Source organism: Drosophila albomicans, chromosome 3, assembly GCF_009650485.2.
Source record: "Drosophila albomicans strain 15112-1751.03 chromosome 3, ASM965048v2, whole genome shotgun sequence".
In the NCBI taxonomy this organism is placed as follows: Eukaryota; Metazoa; Arthropoda; class Insecta; order Diptera; family Drosophilidae; genus Drosophila; species Drosophila albomicans.
In genome coordinates, this window is record NC_047629.2 from 37,538,833 (window position 1) to 37,559,099 (window position 20,267).

Consider the following 20,267-nt stretch of genomic DNA (forward strand, 5'->3'; position numbering starts at 1 on the left):
CTTTATGCTATTATACATATTTAATAAATCGTTGACTTCAATACTGTATAGTTAAATATACAAAAAGATTGTATGACTAAGGCGAATAAACCCGAATAGTTTAAGTGTTCACCGAAATAATGACTTTTCCGGTTAGAAAATTACATTCTTAGTATAATAAAATGTTTTACACCAAAATCATTCAATTTATCATTATTAATTACAAAGATTAGGATTTCTTCTTCAAAGATAATGAAAATATCATTTCGGTCCCTGATTGTTAAGTATATACAAGTAGTTAAGCTGCAGCTTTACAGTCTATCAGATTGTTTGAGTCTCCTGTTGCTTGTCCCGCTGAGCAACATCTCAGAGCACTGGAAGAAGCAGTAGCTGCAGAAGCACAAGGCCACATAGTTGCCAACGCCACTCAAATAGGCGCCGCGCATCAGCACATCTCCAATCTCCTGACCACCAATGAAGTACACATTGGAGAACGCAGCCGGTATAAAGAGCTGTGTAGCCAGCAAGGCATACACACGTTGGGCGCCACCTTCGCCAAAGTGCTCAAGTGACCAGCGTTGATATGCGGGCATGGCGATGAAGGCTCTGAAACACTTCTCCGCCGCCAGACAGAGAAAGTTGAGTATGCTCCATATGAGCACATAAGTGTAGCAGCCATGCCAAATGAATACAAAGCCAAAAGTCAAAGCTGTGGCCCCAAACTTGGCGCCTATAGATGCATCTCGTCCACACAGTTCCGCATAAATGTGCTGGAAGAGAAACTCATAGAGTCCCTCGTCGAAATACTTCCACATGTCCGAGTAGAAGTGTATGCGGCCAATACAACGTGGACGTTGCGGTGCTGCGATACCGTCGTGTTCCGCAAAGGCAATGCCGAGTCCATAGGTGACTACATAGTACAGGAAGAAGAACTGTCCCATAAAGTAGCCGGCTGCATGTTGCCAGAACACCGAATCCATCATGGCCACCACGCGCACATCGCGTGCCAAATAGTGTATGTAGAGGTAGTGTAGGGCACATTGCATTAGAAGCCACCAGAAGCCCACGCGCAACAGGGCCACTAGAAAGCGCTTCCATTGCTGAGCAGACGATTGAGCTGGAACAGCTGTCACACGCTTAAAGCGCTCATAGCTAATGAACGGTCCATAGGTGAGGCAGGGAAAGTACATGGCATAGCTTAAGTAATCAACAATATCATCCGGCTGCCGACGTCTAGATAGCGAGTAACTGCACCCACGCAACACACTCCAGGAGAGAGTCACAATCAGCATCACGTACTCTGCATAACCCACTTGATCCAGCCACCATTGATTGTTTTTGGCCACATTGATGATACCCAGCCAAATTGCCGACAGCAACCATGTAAATCGCTTGGAGCGGCGCTGCGCTGTTAGGAAATAGCTAAGCAGCAGCGCCACAAACATGAGCTGGGAGGACCAGTGCAGTTTGAGAGTCAGTGCCAAGCTGCTGACTGCAATGTAGCCATGTCGTTGCAGATGTGGCCACCGCCAACGGGAGACGGAACTCACGATTGCATGCAACAGGTAGAATGGCCAAAAGACGACAATAAAATCACCGAAATTCTCCAATTCATCGTTGCTGGCATCTCGCAATCGTACCTCGTTGTTGCTGCGCTGCAGCAATGACCAGCCTTTGACGAAATTATACTGGGATTGGGAGGAGCTCACGATGCGATCACGTAACACATAGATTTTATATAATCCAATAACAATGTAGACGATGTAAACAAAAAAATAAAGCACTTTTTCGAACCTGCTCAACAAACCGGCAGTCATTGTGGTATCGATAACTATGCTGCCTATCGATAGAGCTACCGGCGTGAGACATGACTACCAGGGCTGCTACATCACAAGTGAAGACAAATCGTTGGTTTTTAAATATTATTTAAATTTTAATGCTGCTGCTCGTTAAGGAATAAAGTTTTAAATACATCTGAAAATTTTCTTACTTCAACATTCAGTTTTGAGGTTTCAGAATTAAAAGACTCTCGAATTATTTCAATTTTTAATCAGAAGGTCAAATCTAGCTCGAATAGTATAGCTAAAGATTTAGGGGCAAGCCTAAACAGGATAGGACAGTATTATTTACAATAAATTCTTCGTCTTTCGGAACATTGAAAACCCAGTCAAATAGGAAAAAAAACATAAATTCTAATTGTAATTTGTCAACATTATTTTAAAAAATAATGAAACTTAATACTAAATGATGGATTAACACTGCTACTATATGCATAGAATATAATTAGCTTAAGATGAGAACTATGTAATAAATGTGTACATAAAATCTACGTAGTAATATCTTAACTTAAAATATCCTCCTCATCGTCTTCCTCCTGCTCCTCCTTGACCTTACGTTCAGCCTCTGTGACGCGGCGTTGCAAGTGACGCCAGAGTGTACTCTTGGGTATTTCGAAGAGATTCGCCGCATGATTCTGTGACATGCCACCATTGATGCAGGCATGCACCGCTTTGGCCAGCTTTTCTCGTAGCTCGTCCTTTGGCGTGCTGTCACGTCTGCGACAAGCCACAAACTCGGGCAGACGACCTTGGGCCGCAAGTCGCACCTTGTGACGATGTAACGTGGACATAGGAATCCGCAGATCTTGGCTGATACTCTTCAGTGAATCACCATTCTTGAGACGTTCATATGCCTCTGATAGCGATGGCTTCTCTTTCTTAATACGCATGTAGGCGGGATTGGAGCGCACACGACGCCACAACACTGTCTTCGATATGTCGAAACGATCCGCAGCCTTCTGCAGACTAAGACCCTCATGGAGTACCGCAACTGCTGCAAGTTCAAGTGCATCGTTGATATCGTCCTTGATTTCCTTTTTAAGTGCTGCAAACTGTTGATGTTGTTTGGTCATTGTTTTTTTGGATGCCTTTGCAGCTGGCTGCGGACGTTGCTGCACTCGGGTCTTGACCAGTTTCAAGTCCAACTGCGATTTACGTGGCTTAACATCCATTATTTCTTCATCTTCCTCCTCATCCTCCACGTCACCCACATCCTCCTCATGCATAGCATCCTCATTCATTTCTACATCAGCATCCCCACTCATTTCGATCAAAGGACCAGCCGAGGGCACATAATGCTCTTCGATCAGATGCGACTCACTCTCATCGTGCTCACCATCATCAACATCAGCCTCGGCATCATCAACAGCCAACTCATCGCCGGTCACAGCATCTACAACAGTTGTGGCTCCAGCCAACTTAGTCACCGACGATGCTGATTGTGTGATGGTAAATGTGCCCGTATTCTCGGTTAGAATGTATTGATTGCCGCTCGATGTGCCACCCATGTGCTCAATGGAATATGTTATTTTCGGCTGGTCACTGTAGACATCGAGAAACTCAAGCGATCTGGCGCCATCCTGCTGCTGATGCTGTTGTTGACTCTGCTGCTGTTGCTGCTGTGGATCATTCAGCACATTGTTGCTCACTTCCATTTTGCCCACCACTACATTGGCAACCTCTTCCTCCTCCTCGTCCTCTTCCTGCATCAGTGTAGTATTGGCAATATGTAAGCCACTTATGGACTTGGCAGCCTCCAAAGCCATTGCACCACTCACGACACTTGCCGTGCTTATTGCTGTGGGATTCGTTTCAAAGCTGATGGCAGATTTAATGCCCAGTAGGTTAATGGCCTCCAGGAATTCGGTGAGCAGCGCTGAAGGCAAACTCGTCTCGCCCATGTAGATAAACGACAGCATGCTCTCAAGTAGCTCACCGCGTATGTCAGGCAGAATGACGGTGGCCTCCTGACCGACAGGCAAGTCAACTAGTAGATTGCGCATGAGATCACTGCATGTGCTGAGCACGAAGAGATGAGCGCGCACACTAATGCCATCTTTGGCTACCAGAAGGACTTCACATTGTTGATTGTTGCTCTGCTGGTTAAGCAGAACACGCTGTATATCCATAATTGTGGACGAGTGACCCATCCACTTGAGATGATTCTGCAAGAAGCGAAAATAAATCAAATTGTTGGTTTGTTGTTTTGTTTTGTTTGTGTTTGGCGCTTGTTCCAAAATCCAAAATCCATTACCATTTTCGTTTGTTGTGTTTTATTTTCCACAAATCTGATTCTATTCTATTCCAGGGCACGCAGCGAAACGCGAAACGCGAAAATGGAGAGCACGCAGTGTTGCCACTGTAGCAAAAAAATATTTTTAAGAGGCAGTTCGACTTATTTAAATGACTGAATCCAAATCACAATAAAAATAAATCAATAAATACAATTCATAAATGCTGTCCTGAATTTATTTTTCCCACTACCGCAAAGATGTCAACAATTATTTAGCATTACCAGTAATGGCAACTCTGTATGTTTGCAGTTCAACAGTGGAACATGAACTGCGGAACAAGACAAGTTCATGTTATGTTTGTGATTAAAATCAGTTTGAAAATTCCAACTTATGTTAATTACAATACGTAGATAAATTAAATAAATGTTTGCCAATTGTTTTTAGTATTATTCAAAAATTATTTATTATTATTGTCAACGGCAAGATCTAGTTCACTAAACTCAAAAAATTGTCCAACACTGGCAGCTTGACGTTTTTGTTATTACATAAAAATATTGTGCAGATTATTGGATTTGCACTCAAATATTTCAACAAATCGAGCGTATGGCCGCATTAATTAGGAATCTGAGTGCCAGAATTGCCACGGTCGCTTTGACGGCCCGGCATGGTAAATAAACAATACTGACAATTACTTCAAATTACTGAACTATTCTTTCTTTAATGCAGTGGCACCCGCTGGAACAGCTGCTCTGCGTTTGGCGAGCACTGCGCCCGTCGATGCTAAGGCACCCGAGAAACGTAAGTATAGCTAAACAGGAATATACTCTGCAATATGGCCTAATAACTTTTTTTGTTTGTGCAGCAACGGTGCGCAAACCAGATGCAGTAGCTCGCAGCCATCTTTCTGACTTTGGTCGCTATGTGGCCGAGTGCCTGCCCAAGTATGTGCAGAAAGTGCAATTGACCGCTGGTGATGAATTGGAAGTGCTCATAGCACCCGAGGGCATTGTGCCGGTGCTGCAGTTCCTTAAGGATCACCATCAGGCACAGTTTACCAACCTGATCGATATTGCTGGCATGGATGTGCCCTGCCGTAAATACCGCTTCGAGGTTATCTACAATTTGTTGTCGTTGCGCTACAACTCACGCATTCGTGTCAAGACCTACACAGATGAGCTGACGCCTTTGGACTCGGCCTGTGAGGTCCACAAGGCTGCCAACTGGTATGAGCGTGAGATTTGGGATATGTACGGTGTGTTCTTCGCCAATCATCCGGATCTGCGTCGCATTCTGACCGATTACGGCTTCGAGGGACATCCACAGCGTCGCGACTTCCCGTTGTCGGGTTATGTGGAGCTGCGCTATGATGATGAGAAGAAACGCGTTGTCTGCGAACCTTTGGAGTTGGCTCAGGAGTTCCGCAAGTTTGATTTGGCGGCCCCATGGGAACAGTTTCCGAATTTCCGTAATGCAAATCCCCCAGCTGAGGCCGTCGAGGCTCCAGCAGCTAAGAAGTAAAATCTTCTACGTATAGAATGGTGAGAGATTGCGTTACTAGATAAAAAGAATGGTATCAATAAAAACGATATGTAGAACTTGTAAAATTAAAAACAGTGATTTATTGATAACGACACGCCACATAAAGTTGCAACTCTTTCTTTTATTTTTTTTTGTTTGTTTTGAATTAGCAGTTGAACTTCAGGTTCCAGTAAGAAAATAGACAAAGTCAAGTTCTATAAAATATGCAATTGCGATCTGAAAATCGCCAATTAAATTTCATTTTTAATTTTTTTTATGTATAACATCATGAGTGATTGCCTTAATAAGTACATATATCTCATGAGCTGCATAGATTTTCGTGAATGGGAACAGTATGTGTAAACTGTTCCCACGTCGCACAAAACATAAATACAGTGCACGCTCTAAACAGTGAAATCTGTTGAACGATTATTTTTTTTAAATTAATGCCAAATGTAAACTATTCTTTTATAGTATTAGTTGAAAAGCGTGCACTGTTGTCGTATTAAACAAGATTATTCAATTTTGTTACATAGATAGTAGTTTCACAATCGCTTCCTAAAACTAAGATCAATAAAATGGTTTACTATATTTTGTTTAGTTTTACGTTGATTCACTTGGCATTCAGTTTATTTATGTGTCTCCAAACTTCCATTACTTTCATTCACTTTGTACTCTTGATATATGTATGTATGTAATAGTCTTGCCCTACACAATAATGAAGTTTAATGCTTAACAGATCAGTTAAGAAGAGAAGTACTACGTTAAGTTTGCTTGTATTTCGGTTCGGTTAGTTGCGCCTGTTTTAAAAACATTGCATTGCCAAAATTTTATTCAAAATAATTCGGTTCGCGATTTACAAATTACTTCACTTATCAACACATATTTGACATTCACACATGCGCACATTCTTGATGCATATACATATATGTATGTATGTATGTGCATTATATGCGAAACATTTATTTAACACAAAAGTTTGTTAGTTTACCAGGTTATTTTTTTATCCTATTCAAAAAATCGTGCGCCTGCGCAGCGTTGGATACGCTTTCTCAATTCAAGTTGTTTCTCGTTTTTTAATGTTTTTTTTTGGCGGGAAGTTAAGTTACTTAAGTATGTAGTGTAAGGTGTGTATGTGTGTGTTTTGTATGCATGTATACGATTTTTTATTTTGAATACCTAGACTGTTCATTCGAGCTTCAATAGTTTACGCTTTATTTCACGTTTTACTTTCATTTAATTTTCTTTTTAATATTTTCAATTTGTACAAGAATATACAAATATATATGTATGCATATACAATTCATATGCAACAATAAAATTTACAATTAGAGCTCGGCTGTGATTACTTTAAAAAGTGTTCCCACCTACGCACAAATACATACATATTGTATGTGAATGTGCGTACTTTACAACACTGCGCCCAGTTTATTTGTGGCGCAGCTACAAAAACAAATTTTGCTGCACTTTGGAAAAAGCGCATGAACAGTCCGTGTACTTGTCAGCACTTGGCGTGCATGAGACAGAGTACAGTGGGACTGTGACAATTAAAAATTTCGATGCAGGATGAAGCAGTGTGCTGTGAATGCCATGAAATGTCATGCAGCGCGCACACACACATCTTCTCCTGGCGACAAACAACAAATTCGACAAATGCCCATCATTCATAATTTCTTTCTTTTTTGTTTGGGGGGTGAAAGGGCATGGTTCGTCCTGTCACAAATACAAAAATGTGTATGTATGTATATGTGTGTGTGAGAGTGTGTTCAAAATTAAGCCAATGGCACTAAGGGCTTATATCGATTCGGTTTTTGTATAAACCCGACCAGACCCAGTTCCCCCAGCCGGTGCATACGAGTTGCCATCGCCTCCAGCAGGTGCAGCTTGCAACTGTTGAGGATTCTCATTGTTACTGCTGCTGTTGGCGGCGGCGGTGGCAGCGGCTGCTTCATTGTTGAGCCGCTCGTGATACTCCTGGAAGCAGGGGACAATGCATAAATTCGTTTGACACTCTGGACAGTGAAATTTCGTTTTGCGGCGCAAAATGCGATTATGTCCATCGATGGTGTTCCAACAGAAGTTGCAGCCAAGCGCCGGACCCGGCCGTATGACGGGACAATGACTAGAACGTGGATTCTCCAACGTAATGATTTCCCGATGTGTCTACAATAAAGATATATGATATGTATATTGCTGGTATTGATGGGAATAGTCGTCGTTTACCTGTGGCGACGACACTGAACGCTGCAGTTCCTCGTTCTTTACGCGCAGCGTGGGCAAATGCTCAAATGAACCGCTCGTCGTTGCCGACGTCGTCGTTGACCCCGGATGCAAATGAATGCTGGAGCCGGTTGACTTGGAGCTGCGCAACTTGTTCTCTACCTTGGCACTGCTGCTCCGCTCGATCACGTTCGTCAGAGGTGAGTGCGGCGAGCGTCGTTCCGGAATGGGAGTCGGCTCCGAGCTGCCGCCGTACGTGGGCGAGAATGCCTGGCGACTGCTGCTGCTGTTGAGTCCGGCCGTTGGCGAAGTGACCACCGAGACGGGCGTGCCACTCGAGTTGGTGGGCGTGGCGGCGGTCTCACTTGATGTCACCACACGGGTGGGGACTAGGTACTGCGATGAGCCCGCTGGCGGCGGCGAGCCAGAGGCATAAATTGACTCGGGCAACGAGATATGATGTGGATGATGCAATGCCGCTGGCGGCACATAGCCAGCATTTGTGCCAGACAACGGATGCGAGTACTGTCGATGCAATGGTGCAAACGGATTGCTGCCCGTTATGCCCGCCGAGCCGGTGGCATGCAACGAGTGCTGACGCGGTAGCAACGGATCCGAATGCTGCTTGATAAGATAGGGTGTGCTTGTGGGCACGCTCAGCAGATGCGGACTACCCGATGCGATGCCCGGTGCTGGTTCCGAGGCATGGCGTTCGATGCGCGACGGCACCGTCAACAGATGATGATGATGGTGGTGTTGCTGCTGTGGCTGATGATGATGAGCCGCCTGATGATGGTGATGATGCGTCGAATAATCCCTGGCAGTGGCCGTCGTAGTGCCTGCAGCATTGAACGGATCAAAGTCAAGTGTGGTGGCCGCCGTATCCGGAGATATTTGATTGTTAGACGACATACTATCGCTGTCCCGCTTGACACGCGGCTGCCGAGTGAGCACGCGATTCCGCTTCGAGCCCATCACACCCTGCGATGACTGCGACGTCTGCAGATCCGTGACCGTCTCCGTCTCGCTTGGCGTGCGCTCGAAGCTGCCGCTGCCGCTGCCACTGCTTTGGCTCTGACTCTGGGTGTGGCTAATGGCGAGCGTGGGATGCGAGTGAGTGGCATGCGCTGGGCTGGGCTCTGTAAGCAATAAAAACAATTAGTTTTGATACAAAAAGTAAGATTGGCAATAGTAGGCACCATAAACTAAATTGTTTCTAATTAAATTATGCTTTTTAAATGCTCTGAAATATAATTATAATTGTAATGTTGCCACTATGCTTTAAGGCCTTAAAAAAACATGATGAATATGAGAAAAATGTTTTAAATGAATAAAAAAGAAAAAAAAAAAAATCTACGATTAAGACAAGGATTAAAAATAAATGCTAAAATTAATGTAGTTCTTTTTAAAGTTTATTCGTTTCTTGCACATCGAAGCCTAAAATCTAAAAGGTTCGTTCGTTAGTTACATTAGAATTATATCATACAATTTTTGCGTAACTTATTTTACAGTCGTTTCATGTGGTTTTTGTTTTTTATTATTCATTTACTACCGCTGACTAATCGTACGTTAATTGTAATTTTAAATAATTAAATTTATAACTAAACACTCACACACTCTCTCTCTCACTTTCACGCCTTCTTGCATTCGTACATTCGCACACACAACTACCATAGTTATTGGTACTTTGTAATCGTAGGAAACAGAGTTAGTCATACTTATTGTTTATACTATGTTTTCGCGTTGTTGTTTTTCATTTTATTGTTGATGAGTTCGTAATTTGTTTATGTTGCATCTAGATGTAGGAATTTAAAATGCATTTACGTTTTACAATTACAATGACTTCTAACAAATCACGCTTCGTTTTCTTTTTTATTTATTTTTTTTTTTTAATTTTCTTATTTTTGTTTCTTGTTAGTATGCCTTGTGACAATATATATAAAAAGTTCTCTAATTTTTTGCACACATAATAATATATAATATAATGTATATTATTATCTGCATGTATATATACTATATGTTTTGAATGTATATTAAAAACACACTATTCTTAATCGTTTCGTTTTTTTTTGTTGCCTTTACGTTACATTTACTTTCTGCAGTCTCCATTTAGGATTTTGGGTGGTTACGAGTTATCTTCTTAGTTTTGTATATTGCGTATATGGCTTGCCCACATTTAGTCCTATTTCAATTGGAAATCAAATCACAAAATGAAGCAACAAAATTTCAATTTAAGCATCCCCTCAAGATATGTCTGGTATGTGTGTTATTAAATTGCACTCGAAAAGATTCATTGAATTAAATAAATCTTGAATTTAAATAGATTTTAGATAGTGCCAGGCTGAATCGTTGCATTTTGCTTTGGCTCTTTAGAGTTCCTTCCCAAAATCAAAAAGATAAATAAACGAAAATCGTACATTTACAAATACACACACATATTTAAAATATAATTGGTACATTCACATTGATATCATACATTATTGAGTTTTTGCTTAAGTTAACTTTCTTGATGTGGTTCTGTTCTGTTCGATTTATTTATGGTAAGTTTATGGATCTTAACGCATTCTCTTCCTCCATTCCCTTCCAGCTAGATACAAACATTAATTTTCAACTAAATCTGAATTGGCGGCCTTTGCCTAACTGTACACATAAATCGATATATGTTTCTGTATGTTCTGATCGAGATGTAATGTACGTAATAATATTGGTTTGCATTTGTAACACGAGTGCCGGTTTATATAAAAGGAAGTTACATACACCTTGAACATATATATATTTCTATATATATATAGTACATAGGATATTTGCAAATAATTAGGCCGTCGTTTTTAAGTAATTATAATTAATATTTAATTGTTGTATATACATACTAGCTAAAGTCGATATCCCGCGATCGTTATCGACGCTACATCATCAGAAATCATTTACTCAATTTTGTTTTTCTTTTCTTGTCTGATTTGAACACTAATAAAATTGTATAAATTTATGTACAAATACAAATTGTGATTACATTATACATGTACTACCGATGCCTTAGTTAACAATCGTAATAATAATTTTCGGCTCGAAACATGTAGTTCTTAAGGAATTAAGTTCTATTTTATTACATGTGTTGCCGGCACATCTGCTTAACTTTGCTTGAGGGATTGGGTTTCTTGCTTGCCTGCCTGTCTGTCTGCCTGGATGATTGGCATATTCATTCATTTCTATATATATATATATACGATAGTCACACTCCCTCAATCCTGATTCCGATCCCAATCCGATTCCGGTGGTAAGTTCACTAATAGCTGCCGTTTTGCTCTAATACCTGTATCGAGTTTGCACCGCGCCGCACCTAAACATTTTAGGACTTATCCAAGTATTGCTGCAGGCCCGTGTTGACCAGCGGCGGCAACGTGTTGGCCACCATTGCTGGCTGCGGCGGCGGTTGTGGCGTTGCCACCGTTACGAAATTATTAAAAAGAAACGCAGTAGCCGCTGCGCTGTGCGCAGTGCCCATTGCTGAGACCGAAACGGGCACGGCTGATATGCTCATTTGTTGATCTTGCTGCTCGCTGCTTGCAGCCATTACGGCGGCTGCCTGCAACAACGTGGCTGGCCCTGGCCCGTGTGCAGACTCGCCGCCGCCACCGCTGCTGATGGCGCCACTGCTTAGCTGGTCCATCTGGAGCGGCATTACACCCGCCGCTGCGGCTGCGGCAACTACGCCCATGTGACTTGTTATCGTATTCTATATCGAGTTGAAGTTAATACTCTGTAGATTCATTGCAGCGGCCGGATTCACATTGATCGTTCCCGCACCCGACGCCGCAGCTGCCGTGCCGGCGCCCGTCGCATCGATATAACGCTGTCGCGGCATTGTCGGCGAATCCATGTACCGCGGGTCAAACAAGCTCATCACACCGATGGGATTGGCGGTACCGGCTGTGCCAGCTGCCGTTGCACCCGCGTGATGTGGCGTACACATCAGCGATGGCGTCGGTGTCTCCGTCTGCGGAGGTATCTGCATATTGAGTGCTGCTGTTTGAGCCGCTGCAACGGCCGCTGCTGTAAGGTGATCATACGTTTCGTTGGTCGTATCATCGCCTGGATTCGTGGATGGTGTTGGCGACGGCGATAGATTTGGTTCCTGCTTGACAACTCGCGCTTTAATGCTGGGCCTCGACACCGGATAACCGCGCTTCTTGTACTCCAGCCACAACGTTCGATTATTGACGCCATACAGACGCGCCGCCTTGCAGAATCCAATGCCGCCCGTGCGTACCGCCTCCAAGGCGCGTATGAAATTTTCATCACCTTGTGGATTGACTGAACGCTTTCGCTTAGGCACTTGACCACCGCCACCGTTGCCACTGCTGCTATTGCCACCGCCGCTGCCGCCACCAGCTCCGCCTGCACTACCACCTGCGCTGCTGCCACCGCCACCGCCACCCACACCCGAATGCACCGGCGACTGTGTGGGCGTCGGCCCTTGACTGTACACGGACTGCACCATATTGGACTCGTTGGGCGATGTGGGCGACAAGTTTTGCGCTGCCGTTGCATAGCCGCTGACCAGATTGTTCACAGTTATTATTTGCGAGGAGTACGCTTGACCAGCTGTGGCGCCCTGCTGTTGTTGCTGCTGCTGCTGTTGCTGGTAGTGCAGCTGCTGCAGATGCTGTTGTTGCTGCTGCTGCTGTTGCGTGGCCTGCTGCTGGGCTTCGTGTTGTTGTTGCTGCTGCTGCCGTTGATCGTTGGCCGCGTTGCCGACGCCGGCACTGTTATTCGCGCCGCTATTTGGATTGCCACCGTTGCCGTTCCCAATCAAGTTGGACTGGCAGGCGGGCATCGAGAAGCGCGAATAGTTTGAATCAACAACTGTCCATTGCAGACCTGGGAAGGGGAGAGAGAGAGAGACAGCGTAAGATTGGGTTTTTGTTGTCTTTTTGTACGGCGGCTGCGGCAACGGGAGGGTATTGAATTTGAATTTTATTTGACTCTATGAATTTACTCTCAATTAACTGGGGCCGGCCAAGATCTCTGAGATTGGATTGCAAAAAACCGTTGGACAAAATGGGGGTAATAGAGTTGTATAGTTTACATAGTAGTAGAAATGGTATTTGGTATCGAGTATCGAGGAGTAGTAGAAAGATTGCTAATGCTAAATCATTATCATTTGGAAACCGCTCTACAAAAATTATGCTCACAACTTAACAAAAACAAAACCAAATGTAATCGAAAGAAGAATATCAAAATAAGAGTTGAGTTTAGTAATCAAATTCAACAAATAAAGAAAACAAGAAAAAAAACTATAATTCAATTCAGCAAAATACACTTATTTAGTTTTTGGACTCTGTGCTAGCTCTCTCCCATTCCCAAGTTCAGGTAGGATTTCATTTTTGAATAGTATACACAATAGTTAAACATATATACATATATGTACATTCATTTGCATTATCATTTCATATAACAATTATCGTTTTCTTACTTTTTTATATTTTTGGTAGTTTTAATTAGGCGCACACTTATTCGATAATTGGTAGTCTTTATGCTTATGTTTCATATTTAGCTTTAGCATTCATTTCTCCAAGCGCTTTTTGGATCGTCACTTTTAAATTTGTTGTATGTATTTGTTTTTGGTGGGTTTATGTATGTGAGTGTTTGTGTTTCCAATGAAAATACATGACATATGAATGCGAATTATGCGATAGCAGAGAAACGAGAGTAGGAGTAGCAAATAATTGCGTAAATCAAGTTTTTAACAATGAAAATAATGATAATGATAGCCAAAGAATAATTAAATTATGTCAACAATTAACACAAAACGAACTCGGGTCCAACTCGATTTAAATCCAATGGATGACAACCCCAGATGCCAATAGCAGAGTATTGCAATCCCTCAATGAACCATGATCTGACGAATGATTTGATTTGATTTGTATATTGAACATTGTTAGCATTTGCATAAACAAGCTGCAGCTTCATTACAAGCTAGGCGCAATTAACAAATGAATCACACAATTATTCACAATAATTAATCGCATTTGGTGGTTAATTTAGCACATAATTTACAGTATTTCGATTTTTGCTACAAATCTATATTGGGCAACCATATGTGAAAAAATTATTGGCGAAGACAAATTGCTTTAACTGAATTTCCAAGATCTGTATAGGAAAATTGTTGCGTAAATACAAGAAACTTTAGAATACATTGATATTTTGAGTTGACCAAAAATGAATAATTTAAATGAGCAACTATCGCAATACAAATTTTGTTGATATAAATCGATATATACTGTATTTATTTAATGGATGATGCGTGCTTAAAAGCGTTGATGCAATGCGATTTGTGTGCGATTCGTTTATTAAGCGTTCACTGTGGTTATGCAGCCTCAGCTCGTTATGGAAGCTTTGCAGGTTGCTAGCAGCTTAGGTAGCTTTTTGGGTTGTGTTCTGTTTGACTCACCCGAATGCGACGATTGCGAATTGGGGGCGTCGTGTTCCGATGGTGTTGTCGCGCCCGATATATCCAGCGGCATCGATTGATTCACACTACCAATATCCACTTCGGGTTTCTGTATAATTAATGAAAATGACAAACTTTAGTACAATGCGAGGCAATTAATGTGGACGGTGTAACGTGACCAATTTCATTACAATTTGCATATGTATGTGTCCGTGTGCGTCATCCAGATCAGAATCCTGAGGCTGTTGCTCCAGTTCAGTGCTCGTCGACTCCTTGATCAGCTTGCTGCCATGCAACGCATGTCCCGAGAGGCTGCCCAATGCTGCCGAGCTGCCAGCACCGCCAGCGGCAAAGGACATTTGACTCATTTGCGCCAAACTGAGGCCGGCTGCACTGCCAGCACCAGCTGCATCCAGCGAGCTGCTATGCTGATCCTCCGAGTTGTTGCGTTCTCCAGAGCCTAAAATTATGAAATATGTAAATTAAAACGGTGTCTTTGAGAATGATTCAAATTTGTAGGTGCGACGATGCTTTACCCAAGTCGCACTCACCGTTATTCGAGGATTTGCGCAAGCGTTTGCGTCGCGTGGCCGGCGAGGTGCCAGCACTTAGAGGGGATGGCGTTCGCCTCAGCTGATGATGATGCGTCTGCGAACCCTGAGCTTGACTGCTCTGCTGCTGCTGCTGTGCCTGGTGATGATGATGGTGGTGATGATGTTGCTGTTGCTGCTGTTGTTGTTGCTGCTGCTGTTGTTGTTGGTGCTGTTGCTGCTGCTGTTGTTGTTGTTGCTGCTGTTGTTGGGCCTGTTGTTGCTGCTGCTGCTGCAGTTGTTGTTGTAGCTGCTGTTGATGATGCTGCTGGAATTGTTGTGCCTCACTGCTGCTCCAGAGCGAATCACCTGCGCTGCTGCTGGCACTGGCTGCACCCAAACTGGAGGCCGCAGTACTGGTGTTAGCGGCAACATTGGCGCCAGTTTGGCCCAGCAGCTCAGTGGCTTCGCTGGATGACTTGCTGTCCGATTTGGTGAGGTTTGCCGGATCTGTGGGCATTTCGGCCAGCCCTTTGATCTTGAGCATCTCGGCCGTTTTGAGGATGTGCGGCAGCTGTTCCTGCGACACATTCACCTCGCCGTAGTACATAAAATCCACCATCGTCTTGAGATCATCGTACTGTACGTCCTTCAGTATGACAATCGGATGCTGGCACGGATTTGTGGTGAACAACGCCTGCCAAGGTGATTAAATAAGCCATTTAGAGATGCTATATAACTATAAATTATATTCTCCATTACTCACCTGAAAGTACGAGCTGCACGCGGAGAGCACGATTTTGTGGGCCTGCAGTTGACGACCCTCCGCGGCGAGCGTGACATCCACCAGCGTTCCATTGTGCAACAGCGACGAGCAGACGGATATGAAGTTCGGCTGGTGATTGTTCCAGCGCAGACAGAATTGCTGCACAGACATTGTCAGCGTCCGCGTCAGCGGCGTCTACGCAACGTAAACGAACCGATGTCGTTGCCGCTGCCGCGCACTTTGGGCTCGCGGCAGCAACAACAAATTTGTGTTGAAATATCAGCGAGAGATGTCAGCAACAACAATATTGAATAGCGAGACGACAACAACAAATTCCAATTTCAAAGCGAAATGACGAAAACACGCTGATAACACTATTTTTTTTTTTTTTTATCGCCTATTGATTTTTGTTTTTTCCTTTTGCTGTTTGCTGTTCTGTTGTTTGTTTCTTTTTGCTTGCTTTAATTAAAATTTACGTACAATATTATTTTCGGGGCGCCTTCAAGTGCTGATGTTGTTGTTCGTCGTTGCGCGCGTGTCTGTATGTGTGTGTAGCATACATACATACACTTATATGTACGTATGTATGAATGAATTTCTTTGCGTTTGGCGGCGGTTTCTATGCCGCGCTCTTCTTATACATATGTATACACAGATGCACGCATCTTATGTACACTGTTCTGAAATGAGAGTGAGTTAGGAGTGAGAGAAGGGAATAAATTAGCCATTTCGTTTATTTTATATTTTATTATTTTTGTTTGTTGATAAGAATTTTTGTAGGTATTTTTTCCATGTTTATTTAGTGTCGCATTGAATCTCGTATTTTTTTTTTCTTTTTTTGGTCTATGCGCGCACTCTTTCGCTCTTGCTTTCTGTATCACAGGCTGCGCCGCGGCGCGCTCGCTCTGGCTGCTTGCTTACATACAACAATAAAAACACCAGCAAAATATGCACGAATGTGTATATGTACGTATGTATGTAATTATACAGTCGCGAATAGCACTCACGCACACACACACACACATACGTAAACAAACTTATTCCATATACACGAAAATTGAACAGAGTGGAGTCTGTGTACTGTTTAATTTTTTTTTTTAGTTGTTGGTGTTTGGCTTGGTTTTATTTTTAATAGAAAACGTAACGAAATCTAATACATAGATAGGCACATGAGAATGTGTCTGATGTGCGCTGCTAGCGAGACCTTGAATTTTCTTTGATTGTTATGACGTAATTAGCGCGTCTCTGACCCTCTGCCTTTCTACCGCAGGCACGACCACGGCCACGACCGACGACGTCGTGCTAATCGCTGTCGCTGCCTATACTTCGTTTATTCATCGTATTGACATTTTCAGCAGCCTTTATTTAGATAAATGTGTGTGTATATACACATACACACACACGCATCTACATATATATTTACATATGTCGCGCGTTTTTCTTATGTTTTACACACCAACTAACTTTCAGTGACAGTATTGTAAATATCTAAAACTAACGCGTTCATCCATTAATTTGGTTGCGATGCACAATAATTTTACGTTCTCGTGAGTCTGGGGAGGCGATTTTTTAGTATTTTGCACAAAAGAAAACACGGCGAGAAGTAGAAAGTCCAAAAACAAAATGGCGCGCTTGTAAGAAAATTATTCGTTTGCAAAAACTATTAAAATCGAAACGTACGCAGTGAATTTCATATCATGCGAATGCGTTGCACTCTCGTGCTTCGATATTTACACATTTTGTATTAAATTGCTTTATTATTTCCGCACAAAAATTAATAATTATGGAATTCTTACGTTTTTTCTTTCTTCTTTTTTCTTCTTCTTTTTTACTGCGACTGTGACGTTTCGTTCAGAATAAGTTCATTTGAACGGTGCGTGTCAGAGTGAACTGGTTCAGTGTAAATGAATTGATAGTTCGATTTATGCTATTAAAAAAAACGTATTTTCTGGAAAAATAATGATTAAAAAATACTGCTTTAATTAAATATGATACGCTATAATAATAAATGTTCTAAAACAAATATACCTTTTTTTGTGTCATAGCGAGCAGCTTTTTTCTGTGAGCAGTAATGTGGTTCATTAATAAGTGTTGCCAGTTTAGCCTATTTTCAGGCTAGATCAAATTCATCGCTAGAAAAAAGCGGAAATGACACCACTGTTCCAATTGGATTTTTGGAAAAAATTTATATAAACCACTGCTCACAGTAAAAACCTGTTTGGAATAATGAAATCATATTACTGCTCACAGAAAAAAGCTGCTCGCTATGACCCAAAACAAAGGGGAAAATTTTGGAAAATGAAAAAAATTTAAAAATCGGGAAAATTTTGAAAAATTAAAAAAAGTGAAAATCCGAAAAATTTTGGGAAATGAAAAAAAATGTAAAAATCGGGAAAATTTTGGAAAATAAAAAAATTTAAAAATCCGAAAAATTTTGAAAAATGAAAATATGTAAAAATCGGGAAAATTTTGGAAAATGAAAAAATGTAAAAATCGGGAAAATTTTAGAAAATGAAAAAATGTGAAAATCACATTTATTTTTATACCGTAAACAAACTATTTATTAATTTAATGGAATCTTAAGCAGCGCAATATATAATATAAAATACTGAGAAATACCATGTAGATACATATGTTACTTATAGTCAAATTCGGACCGCTGTAAGAATGCCTTTTTATTTTTTAGATAAAAGGACTAAATTAATTTACAAAATATATTAATATTGGCACGTTTTTTTTAATTTTTTTATATTTAGATCTTTTAGATTTTAAAATTTGAAAGAATGAATGGTTGGTATATAAAATCCCGTCAGCGCCACAAAAAAAGCCGCACTTTTAAGGGTTGCGAATTTTTAACTTTCAGGGCCTGTGGTTTCATTATATGATTGCGGATTCGCCCAATTTTTTTTTAACAAGTTAATTGATGGTATGTTAATAAAAGTGCATACCAATTTTTATTTTAAATTTGCGTTTAATATTAAAAAAAGGTTGTTTTTGGTTTCACCCTAGTTTTAACGACTTTTCACTATTATGGCAAACTTAAGGAAAAAAAATCATAAAAGTTATAATAATGAAAAAATTCAACGAAAACTATTTTTTTCCAATTGAACACCTTACTAACTATAAAAAATTTAAATCTAGGCAATTTAACATTAGACATATTTTTTTAATTTAGCTTAATACTTAGAAATGCCGCCTTTGGCCTTAATTACAGATTTATTTCACCATAAAATCGTAAATGGAACACAAATATTTCTTCGTTATATCGTGTATCCATACTTTTTCTATAATTTGTTTTAGCTCCTCCATAGTTTTGGGCTTTCGCTTTCTTATTTTGGCACCCATATAGGCCCCAACATTCTCGATTGGACTAAGGTCTGGGCTGTTTTCTGGCCAATCTAAGGACTTATTAATGCCCAATTTCCTCCTGACTGTATAGTAAGATTATGTTCTCTGTATTTTTATATATATAATTTCAGAATTATTCTTAGAATGGAACACCTATCTGTACAATTCAGTTAAGATGCATTATTATTTTTATATATTCAACTTAAAAAGAACAAGTATGCATACAGAATATATTGTATATATTAACATAATATTTAAACCCACTAAGGAATGTGCGTATTTTAATGTCCATTTATCAAAGTCAATGGGCATTATCGAAAAACAAAATAGATATACGATCATTTGTGTTGATAAAGAATAGCATCGTTGTGTTGAAGGCGGCATAATGCCGTATGCATTTTACCCAAGAGTTACGACCTTTGGAGATTTGAATAAATTATGCATCTTGTTATGCGTAAGACAAAAGCTTAAGCTCAAGTGAAGCTGAACTACTACCACAAGTGTACTAATGCCGTGAGAAGCGATGGTAAAACTCGGTCAGATCATATTTGAAATGCGTAAATTAATAATTCCGCGTCATAAAACCGAATAAAAATAATATGCATATTAGTTTGTGCTTAGAGAGCTCTAGCTCGTCGTAGGTGTAGGTCACTGCTCCAACAGAAGATGCGAGTATATAAGCTTCGTTTTTGGATTTCGAAATCAGTATCACCTGCAACCGCGACTTGAGCTTAACGAGCTACTTGAGCTACTTAATTCCCCCCATCAAAAATGTGCAAGATTGTATGTGTGAAAATGATTTGCTTGTTTTTAATTAAATTTATTAACTAAATCCTTATATTATAGAGCCTTATCGTTGCTGCACTTTGCCTAGTGGCGTGCTGCTATGCTGCTGACGAATCGGACGCCGTTGTCACCAAGTATACATCTCAAATTAATGAGGATGGCACGTATGGCTATGAATATGGAACCTCTAACAATATCCAGGGCCAAGAATCTGGAGTTGGTGGCGCTTATGCTCAGGGATCTTATTCCTACATTGCTCCCGATGGACAGCCCATTCAAATCGAGTATACAGCTGATCAGAACGGTTACCAACCCAAGGGTGATCATTTGCCAACACCTCCTCCAATTCCCGATTACATTCTGAGGGCTTTGGAATACATCGAGACCCATCCCTTCCCAAGAATTCAGCTGAAGAAATAAGCACACATATCTGTGAAGAAACCGCTGTACCTGTTGTTAGATTAATTTAGTAAAATGTTGACTATTGTGTAATACTTTCTTTAGTAAATGTTGAATATTTGTTAATACTATAGATCTTTTTATTTACATATTTATTTTATTTACTTTAATAAGTGCGATAAGGGATTATTGAACTTT

General features: G+C 41.2%; 6 protein-coding genes across 9 annotated transcripts; 2 read left to right on the top strand and 4 right to left on the bottom strand.

Moving 5' to 3' along the window:
- Nucleotide 1: 1 nt before the first annotated feature.
- On the bottom strand, nucleotides 2–1,803 carry LOC117570209 (protein-cysteine N-palmitoyltransferase Rasp). The gene has a single exon (XM_034251699.2). The coding sequence runs from the start codon at nucleotides 1,794–1,796 to the stop codon at nucleotides 291–293; it is 1,506 nt and encodes a 501-aa protein (XP_034107590.1). The 5' UTR covers nucleotides 1,797–1,803; the 3' UTR covers nucleotides 2–290.
- A 223-nt stretch (nucleotides 1,804–2,026) lies between these two features.
- On the bottom strand, nucleotides 2,027–4,290 carry LOC117572268 (modifier of mdg4). Its single transcript, XM_034254971.2, has 2 exons — nucleotides 4,072–4,290; nucleotides 2,027–3,982 (listed from the first exon to the last, which is right to left on the bottom strand). The coding sequence occupies exons 1-2, from the start codon at nucleotides 4,072–4,074 to the stop codon at nucleotides 2,321–2,323; spliced, it is 1,665 nt and encodes a 554-aa protein (XP_034110862.1). The 5' UTR covers nucleotides 4,075–4,290; the 3' UTR covers nucleotides 2,027–2,320.
- A 257-nt stretch (nucleotides 4,291–4,547) lies between these two features.
- On the top strand, nucleotides 4,548–5,714 carry LOC117572269 (NADH dehydrogenase [ubiquinone] iron-sulfur protein 3, mitochondrial). The gene is made up of 3 exons (XM_034254972.2): nucleotides 4,548–4,718; nucleotides 4,778–4,849; nucleotides 4,914–5,714. The coding sequence occupies exons 1-3, from the start codon at nucleotides 4,655–4,657 to the stop codon at nucleotides 5,567–5,569; spliced, it is 792 nt and encodes a 263-aa protein (XP_034110863.1). The 5' UTR covers nucleotides 4,548–4,654; the 3' UTR covers nucleotides 5,570–5,714.
- Nucleotides 5,715–6,617: 903 nt separating this feature from the next.
- Nucleotides 6,618–17,436, bottom strand: LOC117572267 (longitudinals lacking protein, isoforms N/O/W/X/Y). Of its 4 annotated transcripts, none has more exons than XM_052004293.1 (7): nucleotides 17,333–17,436; nucleotides 15,537–16,216; nucleotides 14,792–15,467; nucleotides 14,432–14,700; nucleotides 14,241–14,349; nucleotides 7,793–8,928; nucleotides 6,618–7,732 (listed from the first exon to the last, which is right to left on the bottom strand). In XM_052004293.1, the coding sequence occupies exons 2-7, from the start codon at nucleotides 15,705–15,707 to the stop codon at nucleotides 7,364–7,366; spliced, it is 2,730 nt and encodes a 909-aa protein (XP_051860253.1). In that variant the 5' UTR covers nucleotides 15,708–16,216; nucleotides 17,333–17,436; the 3' UTR covers nucleotides 6,618–7,363. The 4 variants fall into 4 exon arrangements, 3 of the variants coding, with proteins under 3 accessions (XP_051860253.1, XP_034110859.1, XP_034110861.1); XM_034254968.2 differs by having other exon boundaries at nucleotides 15,537–16,211; nucleotides 17,333–17,428; XR_007954826.1 differs by lacking the exons at nucleotides 6,618–7,732; nucleotides 7,793–8,928 and adding exons at nucleotides 9,643–10,567; nucleotides 10,660–12,667 and having other exon boundaries at nucleotides 17,333–17,435.
- On the bottom strand, nucleotides 9,643–11,504 carry LOC127565514 (uncharacterized). Its single transcript, XM_052004299.1, has one exon. The coding sequence runs from the start codon at nucleotides 11,502–11,504 to the stop codon at nucleotides 11,136–11,138; it is 369 nt and encodes a 122-aa protein (XP_051860259.1). The 3' UTR covers nucleotides 9,643–11,135.
- Nucleotides 17,437–19,574: 2,138 nt separating the features above from the next.
- LOC117568925 (pupal cuticle protein Edg-78E-like) lies at nucleotides 19,575–20,171 on the top strand. Its single transcript, XM_034249835.2, has 2 exons — nucleotides 19,575–19,667; nucleotides 19,731–20,171. Exons 1-2 carry the CDS (start codon nucleotides 19,656–19,658, stop codon nucleotides 20,088–20,090), a joined length of 372 nt encoding a protein of 123 aa, XP_034105726.1. The 5' UTR covers nucleotides 19,575–19,655; the 3' UTR covers nucleotides 20,091–20,171.
- Nucleotides 20,172–20,267: the final 96 nt, after the last annotated feature.